At 41.6% G+C, this 12,011-nt stretch overlaps 1 protein-coding gene across 1 annotated transcript in view; it reads left to right on the top strand.

Annotated features, from left to right (window-relative positions):
• The window catches only part of lamb1b (laminin, beta 1b), a 29,265-nt gene that overhangs the window by 15,099 nt on the left and 2,155 nt on the right, over positions 1-12,011 (top strand). Inside the window, exons 18-32 of the mRNA XM_027153878.2 lie at positions 9-152; positions 403-634; positions 1,569-1,732; positions 3,798-4,022; positions 4,174-4,388; positions 5,285-5,381; positions 6,252-6,621; positions 7,105-7,289; positions 7,707-7,948; positions 8,788-8,988; positions 9,068-9,212; positions 10,336-10,540; positions 10,648-10,789; positions 11,227-11,403; positions 11,591-11,750. Coding sequence (XP_027009679.1) covers positions 9-152; positions 403-634; positions 1,569-1,732; positions 3,798-4,022; positions 4,174-4,388; positions 5,285-5,381; positions 6,252-6,621; positions 7,105-7,289; positions 7,707-7,948; positions 8,788-8,988; positions 9,068-9,212; positions 10,336-10,540; positions 10,648-10,789; positions 11,227-11,403; positions 11,591-11,750 — 2,904 coding nt within the window. The remainder of the gene's footprint in view (positions 1-8; positions 153-402; positions 635-1,568; positions 1,733-3,797; positions 4,023-4,173; positions 4,389-5,284; positions 5,382-6,251; positions 6,622-7,104; positions 7,290-7,706; positions 7,949-8,787; positions 8,989-9,067; positions 9,213-10,335; positions 10,541-10,647; positions 10,790-11,226; positions 11,404-11,590; positions 11,751-12,011) is intronic.

Here is a 12,011-nt window from a genome sequence, read left to right as displayed (position 1 = left end):
ACACACAGAATGTGAGTGTGACCCACTAGGCTCTCTCAGTACGATGTGTGAACCTAATGGTGGCCAGTGCCCATGCAGGCCGAATGTAGTGGGCAGGAATTGTGACCGCTGTGCCCTGGGCACCCTTCAACTCGGACCCTCTGGCTGCAGGCGTAAGTACATACACACATCTCACACAAATGAGTCAGGTTATTCATGGTTATTCTGTAATAATGCATAAAATAATCTGAATTATTGTTAGAACCCTTAGTAAATTTGAAATGATAGGATTATTAATATTCAAATATTAAATGTACTAAATAGTAAAATACTTTTCTGTTGCTTTAATCATTAGTAGTTTTTTGCATCACTTGTACTTTTTTTAGCTGTGTATGTATTTGTGCTCTCTCTCGTCATTCCCAGCATGTGAGTGTGACCCGTTGGGCTCCATGAACGCTTTCTGCAATTCGACCACAGGCCAGTGCTTGTGTTTACCTGGTGTTTACGGACGTCAGTGTGCTCACTGTCTGCCCGGACACTGGGGCTTTCCCCAGTGCAAGCCCTGCTTCTGTAATGGGCATGAAGATCATTGTCACCCTCACACAGGCCAGTGCTTGGAGTGCAGAGACCACACCACAGGAGACCAGTGTGAGAGGTACACAGAATCTATCCTTAAAACTCTACATTTTGATATAAAATATGTTTAGTATATTACACCTTAATATTGAATAGACTTGGAAATGATTGTTGTTTAGATTCCTGTGAATCTGCAGCAAAACATTTTAATGTACAGTAGGTAGTTTTACCAGTCTTAAAGCTACATTATACACTTAGGGTGATTTTTAGACGTTGTGTATATTTATTACGATAACCAGGGTTCAAATGTCTCTTAAAGGGGTTAAAGCCCATAGTTTTAGTCAGAGCTTTGCTTAAAGAAGTATGTTACATTACACTATGCAGAGTGTCGTCTCTAAATTAGCTCTCAAATATCGGTACGAGTATGTGATTTGATTCAGCATTCATTCAAAGAGGGAGATGTATAGTATAGTATGATTTACACACTAGGAGATAAGAAAAGGAGGAAGGAAAAGGGGATGTAGCTAACGCCCTACCGCTACCCCTGGTCTGACGCCCTACTCCTGGTTGGAGTCTCGTCGCCCGGTGTGCACTCTGCTGGAGATTGATCTGCATGGTTGCTTAATTTCACTCGACTACAAACTGTTGTACAAATGACATTATCTACATTTAGATTATTTCCTGTTCAGTGTAACCCAAAGGAGGATGAAGTTCCCTTCTGAGTCTGGTTCCTCTCAAGGTTTCTTCCTTATATCATCTCAGGGAGTTTTTCCTCACCACCATTGCCTCTGGCTTGCTCATTAGGGATAGACTTTAGATGTGGCTGACTTCTCACATGATATACAGTACTTCTAGGATTGTGACTGCGGAATTGTTTCTCAATTTTCTTTAGTGTTGTTTTTACCTAAAGATACAACAGGAAATAAAACATGCATTTTGAAGCCTAATTATGATGACAGTACTGTGGTGGGCATTGTGGCATCTTTCTAATATCAACGTTAATATGTTCATAGGTGTGAGAAAGGCTACCATGGCAACGCATTACTAGGCAGCGGTGACCGCTGTCGGCCCTGTATGTGTCCAGAAGGCCCAGGGAGTGGAAGACAGTTTGCAGATACCTGCTACCAAAACCCCAACTCACTCCAGCTCTTCTGTGTTTGCAGCCAAGGATACAAAGGTAAAAAACATTTCTGATATATAGCAGGTGACCGATAAATAGGCTGCAGCTATTGTATGTATTAGAACAGATTTCTAAGCGTTTAGTTCTGTGTTCATGGTACAACCATCACTTGCTTTGGTGTCAGTAACATTAAAGATAGACTGAATACATTTTTTTATGAAAATGCTAAAAAGAACTGATTATTGAGTCAGGAGAGAAATAAGGATTTGATGTTCAGTTCATCTGGGAGTTGAACTGAAGGGACTTTTTTAAGCACATATCCCTTCAATATGTCAGATATGTCAAATGTCATCACACCACAACTTTGTGCATGAAAGCAATTATGAGAGAGAGAGAGAGAGAGAGAGAGAGAGAGAGAGAGAGAGAGAGAGAGAGAGAGGGGAGAGAGAGGAGAGAGAGAGCTGAGAGGGAGAGAGAGCTGAGAGAGGATGAGAGAGAGAGATGAGAGAGAGCTGAGGAAGAGATGAGAGAGAGAGAAGTGTAGCAGATGAGTGAGAGAGAGAGAGAAGTGTAGCAGATGAGAGAGAGAGAGAGAGAGAGAGAGAGAGAGAGCGAAGTGTAGCCAGGGGTACCTCATAATAACATTTTATTAATTAGTTAGATTTATTAATTAGTTAGAGGGAGATAAGAGAGAGATGAGAGAGAGAGACAGACAGACAGACAGACAGACAGAGAGAGAGAGAGAGAGAGAGAGAGAGAGAGAGAGAGAGAGAGAGAGAGAGTGTAGCCAGAGGTAACTCATAATAACATTTTATTAATTAGTTAGATTAAAATCGAACATCCTCTGAGCCTGGAGTAAAATGTGGATCATTTGTAATTAGATTTGGATAAAAACATGGCAAGTGAACATGTGCTGTTTCTCCCATAGTCTTCATGAGAGCCTACATTAGCCTACAACTATGTGGGTTTAAAGCTCTACAGTTGCATAGCTAACTTTGGAATATGTTGTTTTGCAGTCCAGCAAGAGAATCAGTTACATCATTTTCAAACAGTTTTTCACAAATCTGGTTATGTTTAAAAAACAAAACAAAAACAAGAAAACATGCTGGCATTACTGAAATGTTTAGTGTAGAGGAAGTCTTAAGCTTATTAAGCTTATCGTTAATGTAGATCTTCAGTTGATTTTATTGGTAGAGGTCTCTGGCAGATGTGCCACTAATGTCATATGTTGATAAGCCACTCGTATGTTGACTTTAATGTAAAAACGTCTAGCTGTGCAGTTGTTGTTTTTTTGTTGTTTTTTTTGCATCTCGGTTGAGGGATAAATATTTATGACTATTTGTTGCTCTAAAATGTTATTTCTACAAGACTGTATGAACGTCTTATATATTATCTCATAAAGAACTAACCAAATGATCCTAACGTAAACAACTCTGTCAGAAATCTGGCAGTATGTTCAGTAAGTAAAAAGCCTTTAGGGTGGGAAACTTGCCATGTGCTAATGGTTTCCAGAGATCTGTGCAAAGCAGTGACTTTCCCCACTGAAAGTATAACTGATACAAACAGGATTTAGGTTCAAACTCAGTGCCTTAATTTGCACTCTAAAACACACACACACAGAAATGGATTTTGTCCAGACCAAACTTCACATCGCAGCAGTGAAATAGATTAGCTGTTTGAACCGGAGCTGCGTAAATACGGACCAAAAATAACTGCTACACTCTGCAATCATGATGTCCTTTGTTTTTCACACAATTCTGTGTAAACACGAGTAAACATCTCAGATTCTGAAATACTCACAGCAGCCCTTCTGGCGTCAACATCCACCATCGTACTGTATTAGAAATATATGTAACCCTGTGCAATCATGCAAGCAGCCAATCATGTGTCTGCAGCTCCGTGGGTAAAATCATGCAGCTACAGGTTACGGGCTTCAGTTAATGCTCACATCAAGCTACAGACCTGATATTAGAGTGTATTGTTAGCAACTAGTCAAACTGTAATGCATCTCATTTCAACATGCATTATTCCGGACAAAATTGAGTGTTTATTCATTTATATTTATATAGATTTTTCATTACTCCGATGCTTTAATTGATTACAATGATATTTCTCTCCTCAGGACCAAGGTGTGAGGAATGTGCACCTGGTTACTATGGAAACCCATTAGTGTCAGGTGGACGGTGCCACCCATGCCGGTGTAACGGCAACATTGACATGCATGACCCGATGTCCTGTGATGCTCGCACAGGCACCTGCCTCAGATGCCTGCACAACACTGTGGGCCAGGCGTGTGATCGCTGTCGCCATGGCTACTATGGAGATGCGAGTACACAGAAATGCCAGAGTAAGTAGGTGTTTGTGTGTGTGTTTGTTTGTCCATGTCCGTAGGTGTTTATTTGTTTTAATCTTTATTGTGTGTGTGTGTGTGTGTGTGTGTGTGTGTGTGTGTGTGTGTGTGTGTGTGTGTGTGTGTGTGTGTGTGTGTGTGTGATTAGAGTGTATGTGCCAGCCTTTGGGCACTGATAGTCACAGGTGTGTAGATGGTGAGTGTGAGTGTGAACAGGTCAGTGGGCAGTGCCCTTGTCTTCCGGGTGTAGAAGGTCAGCACTGTGACCACTGTGCCCCCAACACCTGGAACTTTCACAGTGGAAAAGGCTGCGAGCCATGCCAGTGTCACCCCACACACTCTTATGGCCTGTCCTGCGATGGGGTGAGCACACACACACACATACACACACACACACAAACACGTATGCTAGGGATGTAACTAAACACTGAGACATTATCCTGAATTTAAAAAAAACGATTTTTAAGGGTTGTTGATACTGAAGATGGGCATCAGGATCCTGTGGTTTTGACGTTCCTGTTCTTGCAAGCAAGTGGGCAGATATAGAGCACACAGAAAAAAGAACGAGACAACGAAAGACAGCATTCACTTTTCATTCCATCACTCTATTAACCGCCTGATCGGGACTGCAGTGGCTTGTATTAGGCTACTCGCTTGTTCATTTGTTGATCAGTAGACTTACATTTATTAGAAAATATCATAGACACACAGAACCAAAAAAACTGTTATGTACACAACTCGTGACTTTTGAACTCGAATGATGTATCTGAGGTTGAGGAATAGTCTGGGCCAGAATATACACAGAATTTACCCACAATGAGTTTAAATCTAAATAGAGAAACAGAATCAGTGTAATTTTGTTACACTTCTACTCTATCCGCACATTCGGATCATACCATAGCCAGTAAATGTAAAGTTTGTTTAATTCATGGATGATTTCATTCAAGGCAATTTACAAGCTAGACAGAGCACAACCTAAGCAGGAGATTCAGGGTTAGTGATATTAATTAAGCATCCACCAGTTGCTCGATGTTAATCCAGGGATTTTGATCTCACAATCTCTACAAAATAAAAATCATTCACAAAATCCTGATAGCGTACAGCATGTGGCTGTGTTCTCACATGGCATAATTCCTCTCATCCTGTTGACTCATAGTGATGTTTGCCAGCCACACTTCAGCCTTGATGTTTATCCAGGCTCACTCTGTCACTGCTTAATCAGCCACATACGTACTAACCTCCTCAGATGTGTTCCTCAGATGTCCGGTCAGTGCTCCTGTATGCCAGGGTTCGGTGGCAGAACCTGTGATGAGTGTAGAGCTCTGTTCTGGGGTGATCCAGAGGTCAAGTGTCATGGTGAGATTAAAACTTTCCCTCCTTCCCTGTTTAGCTGGCTGTATGACTGTTATGTAATATGTCAAGACACATATTAAAACCAAAGGAAACACCGGTTATGGCTTTACATTGCAAATCAAGTAGATAAGCCTTTTTTCTTTGTTAGTTGACTATTTTATTACATGGGCACAATGCTGTGTGTTAACAGAGTTTACAGAGAACTTGCCTTTCAAGCAGATGAATATACAATTGTAGTGAGGTTTTGGGGGCGGAGCTTTGAGTTTGTGTACATCGGGAGAGTTTAATGAGTAAAAAGATTTAATTCAATCTTATGCGTCGTCTCCTATTGATGTTTTAGATCGTTTTTATTTGTTTTCTTGATCAATTTTGGCACATTTCATCTAAAGCACCTTTAAATCAGAAACTTTGAGCTTGTCTATACTTAGCTTACATGTGTGTTTTTAGGCAGAAAGTTCTTAGTCTTGAGAGTTACTCATTTTTTCTTACACACACACACACACACACACACACATTCCATGGCAGAAAAATACACAAGGTCTGGGCGTGCTCCTTACAAAAATGAAAAAAAAAAATTTACTCAGATTCTAGCTCAGATTTTCCCACCCTAACCTCTAAACAGATGTGAGAACATGTGCACGCTCTCTCTCTCTCTCTCTCTCTCTCTCTCTCTCTCTCTCTCTCTCTCTCTCTCTCTCTCACACACACACACACACACACACACACACACACACACACACACACATACATCATGTACAAGTGGTACAAGTAGTAACAATCAAAGTAGAAAATGTAGATTTCAGCACACTGTCTCAGCTGTGACACACACACACTTAAGCATTTTGAACTCATGTGTGTGTGTGTGTGTTTCAGCATGTGACTGTGACCCCCAAGGTATCTCTACACCACAATGTAACAAGTCAACAGGAGCATGTGTATGTGTGAAGGGTGTAGCCGGTCAGCGGTGTGACTCCTGTGGACGGGGCTATGTGGGAACTTTCCCAGACTGCCAGCCGTGCCATCAGTGCTTCCGTGAATGGGATGTCACCGTGGGTGAGCTGACCAATCAGACGCAGCAATTGGTGGACATTGTGGAAAACCTGAAAGTGACAGGTGTGACAGCAGCCTATAAGGGCACGATAGACAAAATGGAAAGTGAAGCCAAGAAGCTCACTCAGATCCTAGAGGATGACAAAACTCAACAAACTCTTAGACACACTCAAGAGCTTCTGCAGCAGTCCAAGTATGTACACACACACACACACACACACACACACACACACACACACACACACACACACACACACACACCCTACAATCTTATAAATCAATCAGCATTATCATATGGTTATAAGTCATGGGTGGAATTAGTTACTTTAATGTTTTGCCTTTTTTCTAAACACTTCTGTTTATCTGTAAAACTAGATATCATTATTTATTATTACTGCAATATTATATTTTTGCAGTATTGACAACCTGCGACTCTTTCGGCTCATTAGTAGAGTTATTAGGAAAACCCAAATAGGAAAAATCTCAATAAAGCATAATAGCTCATGAGTAAGATTCTACTTATTTTCTATTTGTTTTTTTCACCACTGCACATCTTTAATGCAGTCATCCACTTTCACTAAAGATTTCAGTCTCCGTCTTCCTTTACCTTCGTTCTCTTACTTCACATCTATTTTTTTTTCTCAGTATCTGTCTTTTTTCTGTGGGTTTCTATCAGGAGGCTCGTGTCTGATCTGGACCGCTCCCTGAACCATTCGGAGGTCGACATACATCAGATCTCTGAGGAACATGACAGGGTCGCAGAAAAGCTTGAATCACTCAGTCTGGACACTCAGAAACAGCAAGAAAGCATTAATAACACACAGCAACAGGTGCTGCGCATGAAACACTCAGACCCAGTCGGTAGGAACAAGAGTACTGTTGGCTTTCTGTGTATCTTTGTCGTTACAACTGTTATTGAATAATTATATTATAGTATATTACAGTAATCCCTCGCCACTTCGCGGTTCAAGTTTCACGGTTCAAGTTTCGCGGCCTCAGTGCATCGCTGATTTTTCAAAAATATTCATAGAAAAAAATAAAATCAAAACAGTTTCCCAGGATGCCAGACAAAATCCGCGAAGTAGGATTGGCCCTATTGCGAGGGGTTCCAGTCCCCATTAACCGCGATAAATGAGGGATCACTGTATTATTATTATAATCTATTATATTATGAGGCATGCAGTGGTTTAGACACTCTGTGTATGTGTGGCGTATGTAAGTATGTTCTTCCTGTGCTTTACTGGTTTCCTTCTAACATGTGATTTGGGTGTTTTACAGGTGCAGTAGACAGCATTAAGGAATATTACCAGCAGTCAGTGGAGGCAGAAAGCCAGGTGAACAGGGCCACCACAGACACACACAACCCAGTGGAGCAGTCAGCTGGTCTACGGCAAGCCACACAGGCCAGAATCGATGCAGTGACGGGAGAGTTTGAGCTCAGACAACGGGTGGACTCTGAGCTACTGAAAACTCTGAACCAGGAGCTGGAGCCAAAGGATGTTTCACATCTCAGCCAGCAGGTAAACCAACATGAAAAAAAGAATTCAAACCCTCTGAAACTTTCCAGGGGGGCACGGTGGCTTAGTGGTTAGCACACCTGTTTGCCTCACACCTCCAGGGTTGGGGATTCGATTCCCGCCTCCGCCTTGTGTGTGTGGAGTTTGCATGTTCTCCCCGTGCCTCGGGGGTTTCCTCCGGGTACTCCGGTTTCCTCACCTGGACCAAAGACATGCATGGTAGGTTGATTGGCATCTCTGGGAAATTGTCTGTAGTGTGTGTGTGTGAGTGAATGAGTGTGTGTGTGCCCTGCGATGGGTTGGCATTCTGTGCAGCGTGTATCCTGCCTCGATGCCCGATGACGCCTGAGGTAGGCACAGGCTCCCCGTGACCCGTGAGTTTGGATAAGCGGTAGAAAATGAATGAATGAATGAATGAACCTTTCCACATTTTGTCACGTTACAACCACAAACAAAAAATGTATTTTACTGGGATTTTATGTGATAGATCAACACAAAGTGGTAGATAACTGTGAAGGAACATAATAAATGGGGTCCAAAATGTTTTGCAAATAAAGATCTGAAAAGTATGGCAACATTTGGGTCCAGTTGGGTTATTGGATTGATTTCTTCCCTGAAGTTTGCATGTTCTCCCGAAGTATCAGCGTTTTCCTTCAATTTCTCCCATTCCAAAGACATGCTGTAAGCTGATAGGCATCACTAAATTGCCTTTAGTGTGTGAATGTGTGTGTGATTTGCTATGTAGTGAAAAGAACAATAGGCTAAAATAAACTTCTAATAACAAGTATGCTCATTAGATTTGTTATGAATCGTCCGAGTGAGATATCTCTGTTTTTGTGAAGGTGTGTGGTGGAGAGATGAGTGAAAATGGCTGTGGAGAATGCGGAGGTTTCGGGTGTGTGGGTGAAGACGGTGAGCCTCAGTGTGGAGGACAGGACTGTGAAGGTGTGGTTACTCAAACAAACAATGTGTGGAAAAAAGCTAAAGACCTGGACAAGGACATCATGGACTCGCTAAAAGAAGTGGATAAGCTCCAGAGGATGGTGCGTTTTATCACACGTATCCGTATGACAGGAAACTCCATGTATTTATTAATCTATTCAAGTTGTTTATGTGACACAGGTTTCAGCTGCTCAAGGACGGGCAGACGAGGGTAAAGTCAGTGCACAGGACATCCTGTTGAAGGCCAATCAGAGCAAAGCAAGAGTTGAGCAGACCAATCAGGAGCTACGAGAGCTAATTCAGCAGATACGAGACTTTCTTTCAAGTAAGCAAACACTTTTTATATATATTTTTATTCTATACCCAAAACAGAATTGTAGCGATATATTAAGTGATGTTTTCCTGCCCGAATCTGGGCTATAACAAACCCATAAATATTATTATAGGCTGTAATTATGTTATATTATAGGAAATTTTAGGATGTTACATCAACTAAATCCTAGTCAGCAGTTTTTCTCATTAGCACGTTGGCAAGTTAGTGACTTAATATTCGACACAGTTGCTTTTTATTTAAGGCATGAAATTTACTCTGCGTAGTCATAAAACAAGAAAAGCAACCCGAAAACTGACCAGAGTTTTAAGGAACAGAATTAGCAGCAGTGAAAACTACAAGAGTTGAACATACACAGACCCAAAGACATGGGTCACGTGCCACAGAACTTTGGAAACTAGAACATTTTACACAAGTGTGTTTTGTTTGACAAAAAAAATGGACAAAACACGTCAAAATATGTATGTTAAGATTAATTGTGGAAAAAAATCTTGTAAATACTCGTTTGGTAGCTGCATAGTGAGATCACCGTAAAATGTAATGCCTCAACAACATGCAACAGCATACAGAAACACTTAGACTTGCAGTGAATTTATGGCGTCTCACATTTCAGTCGCTTGCTGTTTTGCACAATACTTTACAATATCTCATGTAACGTCTGCTATAACACTGTGTTCATTCCAGTATTTCTGCACACACAATATTGTTAAACACACAGTATTAACACTGTAGTGTTTGGTTGTTGTTTTAAAAAAAAAATTTTTTGGTAATATGCTGTTGTGTCTGTTGCTGCCTTTAAGGCCAGGTCGATTTTGTCAAAGAAATTTAATCTTAATGAGTTTTCATTCCTTTTAGAAATAAAGGATCACCTAATCCTGTCAATCCTGTCAAATTTGTCATTTTTACTACAGATATCATTTGGGAATATTACTTCATCGGTGTCCATAAAACAAACAAACAAGCAAACAAACAAACAAACAAAAAACACCGTCTGAAAAAAATTTGTAAAAAAAAGTTTACCTGAAAAGATGTTATAGGAATGAACATGACTCTGTGTGTGTGTGTGTGTGTGTGTGTGTGTGTGTGTGTGTGTGTGTGTGTGTGTGTGTGTGTGTAGGTGGAACAGACCTGGAGCGGATTGAAGCTGTGTCTGATGAGGTTTTGAAGGTAAAGATGCCGGTGGTTGCTGGCGAGTTGAAGAACGTGACCACAGAGCTCCGGCAGCACGTCGCCAGTCTGACCGGTGTGGATGATGTTCTGGCTCAAAGTGCTGAACAAGCTCAAACAGCTGAGAGACTGCTGCAACAGGCACGCACCATCAGGTACACACACACTCATATATAAACATGCTGTTTGTCTGTATGCACACACATATAATACTGTAGTCATGTAAGCTACACTACCTACATTCATGCTGTTTGTGCTGCAGTGATGAAGCTACACACCTGAGGGAGGAAGTGAGCAAAGTGACGGCAACGCTAAACGAGACCGACCAAGCTCAAGTTGCAGCAGAAGAGAACTTGACAGCCGCCAAGATAGACCTGGGGAATGCAAAGCAACTAATAACCACTGTGAGTGTGTGTTTCTACGTTCTTGTGTGTGTGAGATAGAGAGAGACAGAGAGAGAGAGAGAGAGAGAGAGAGAGAGAGAGAGAGAGAAATAGAGATATAGAGAGATAGATAGATAGAGAAAGATAGATAGACATAGGCAGACAGACAGACAGACAGACAGACAGACAGACAGACAGACAGAGAGATAGAGACATTAGTTCCTTTGAGTAAAGAACTGCTTTCTTAAATAAAGAAGGTTTTGTTAAAAGATTCCATTGAGGTTCATTGTTTGTCAGCTGGCTCTCTACATCATATCGTATTTCAGCTAGGAAGCAGGCTCGGATACCAGCCAACTGCATCTTTTCTATGTCTTTAAGTACTTTACTTTAAGTGTGTATGTGTGTGTGTGTGTGTGTGTGTGTGTGTGTGTGTGTGTGTGTGTGTGTGTGTTCTGTAGGTGGAATCAGAGACAGTTGAATCTGAGTTTATGCTGAGTAATGCCACTCAGCGGTTGCTGGAGCTCAAGACAAACGTGGATGCAGTGCGACAGAAAACACAGGACATTTCTAACAAAGCAGAACTTGCTGAAAGCAAAGCAGACGACTCCACTGAGGACACGGAGCAAACCAAACGGGTAACCTGATACTCTCTTAAACAGGGGTGGATGGAGGGATAGTAGAGAGGAAAGAAGAAAACAAAAGAATTGGATAGCAGTGAGGAATTTAGAAAACAAGATATCTGCATGCATCTGGATAATTGTGTGTGTGTGTGTGTGTGTGTGTGTGTGTGTGTGTGTGTGTGTGTGTGTGTATGTGTGTCAGACACTAGATTTAGAGGTGAAGCCTAAGTTCCAGTCAGTTAGTGGCCTGATGGAGGACAAAGCGGTGGGTGTGTCTGATGCACGCCAGAGAGCAGAACAGCTGCAGCAGGAAGCAAAAGACTTAGTCACTGACGCCATCAAAAAATTACAGAATTTAAATGGTAATCATTCTTTCTTTTACTCTCTCACACTCACTCTCACACTCGCTAACTCTCGCTCACACTCGCTAACTCTCGCTCACACTCACTCTCGCTCACACTGACTCACTCTCACACTGACTCACTCTCACAATCACTCACACTCACTCATTCTCACACTCACTAACTCTCACAATCACTCACACTCACTCTCACACTCACTCACTCTCACACTCACTAACTCTCACAATCACTCACACTCACTCACTCTCACTCACTCTCACA

The sequence above is a fragment of the Tachysurus fulvidraco genome, chromosome 19 (assembly GCF_022655615.1).
Source record: "Tachysurus fulvidraco isolate hzauxx_2018 chromosome 19, HZAU_PFXX_2.0, whole genome shotgun sequence".
Taxonomy (NCBI): domain Eukaryota; kingdom Metazoa; phylum Chordata; class Actinopteri; order Siluriformes; family Bagridae; genus Tachysurus; species Tachysurus fulvidraco.
This window is presented reverse-complemented; position numbering and strand designations above follow the sequence as displayed.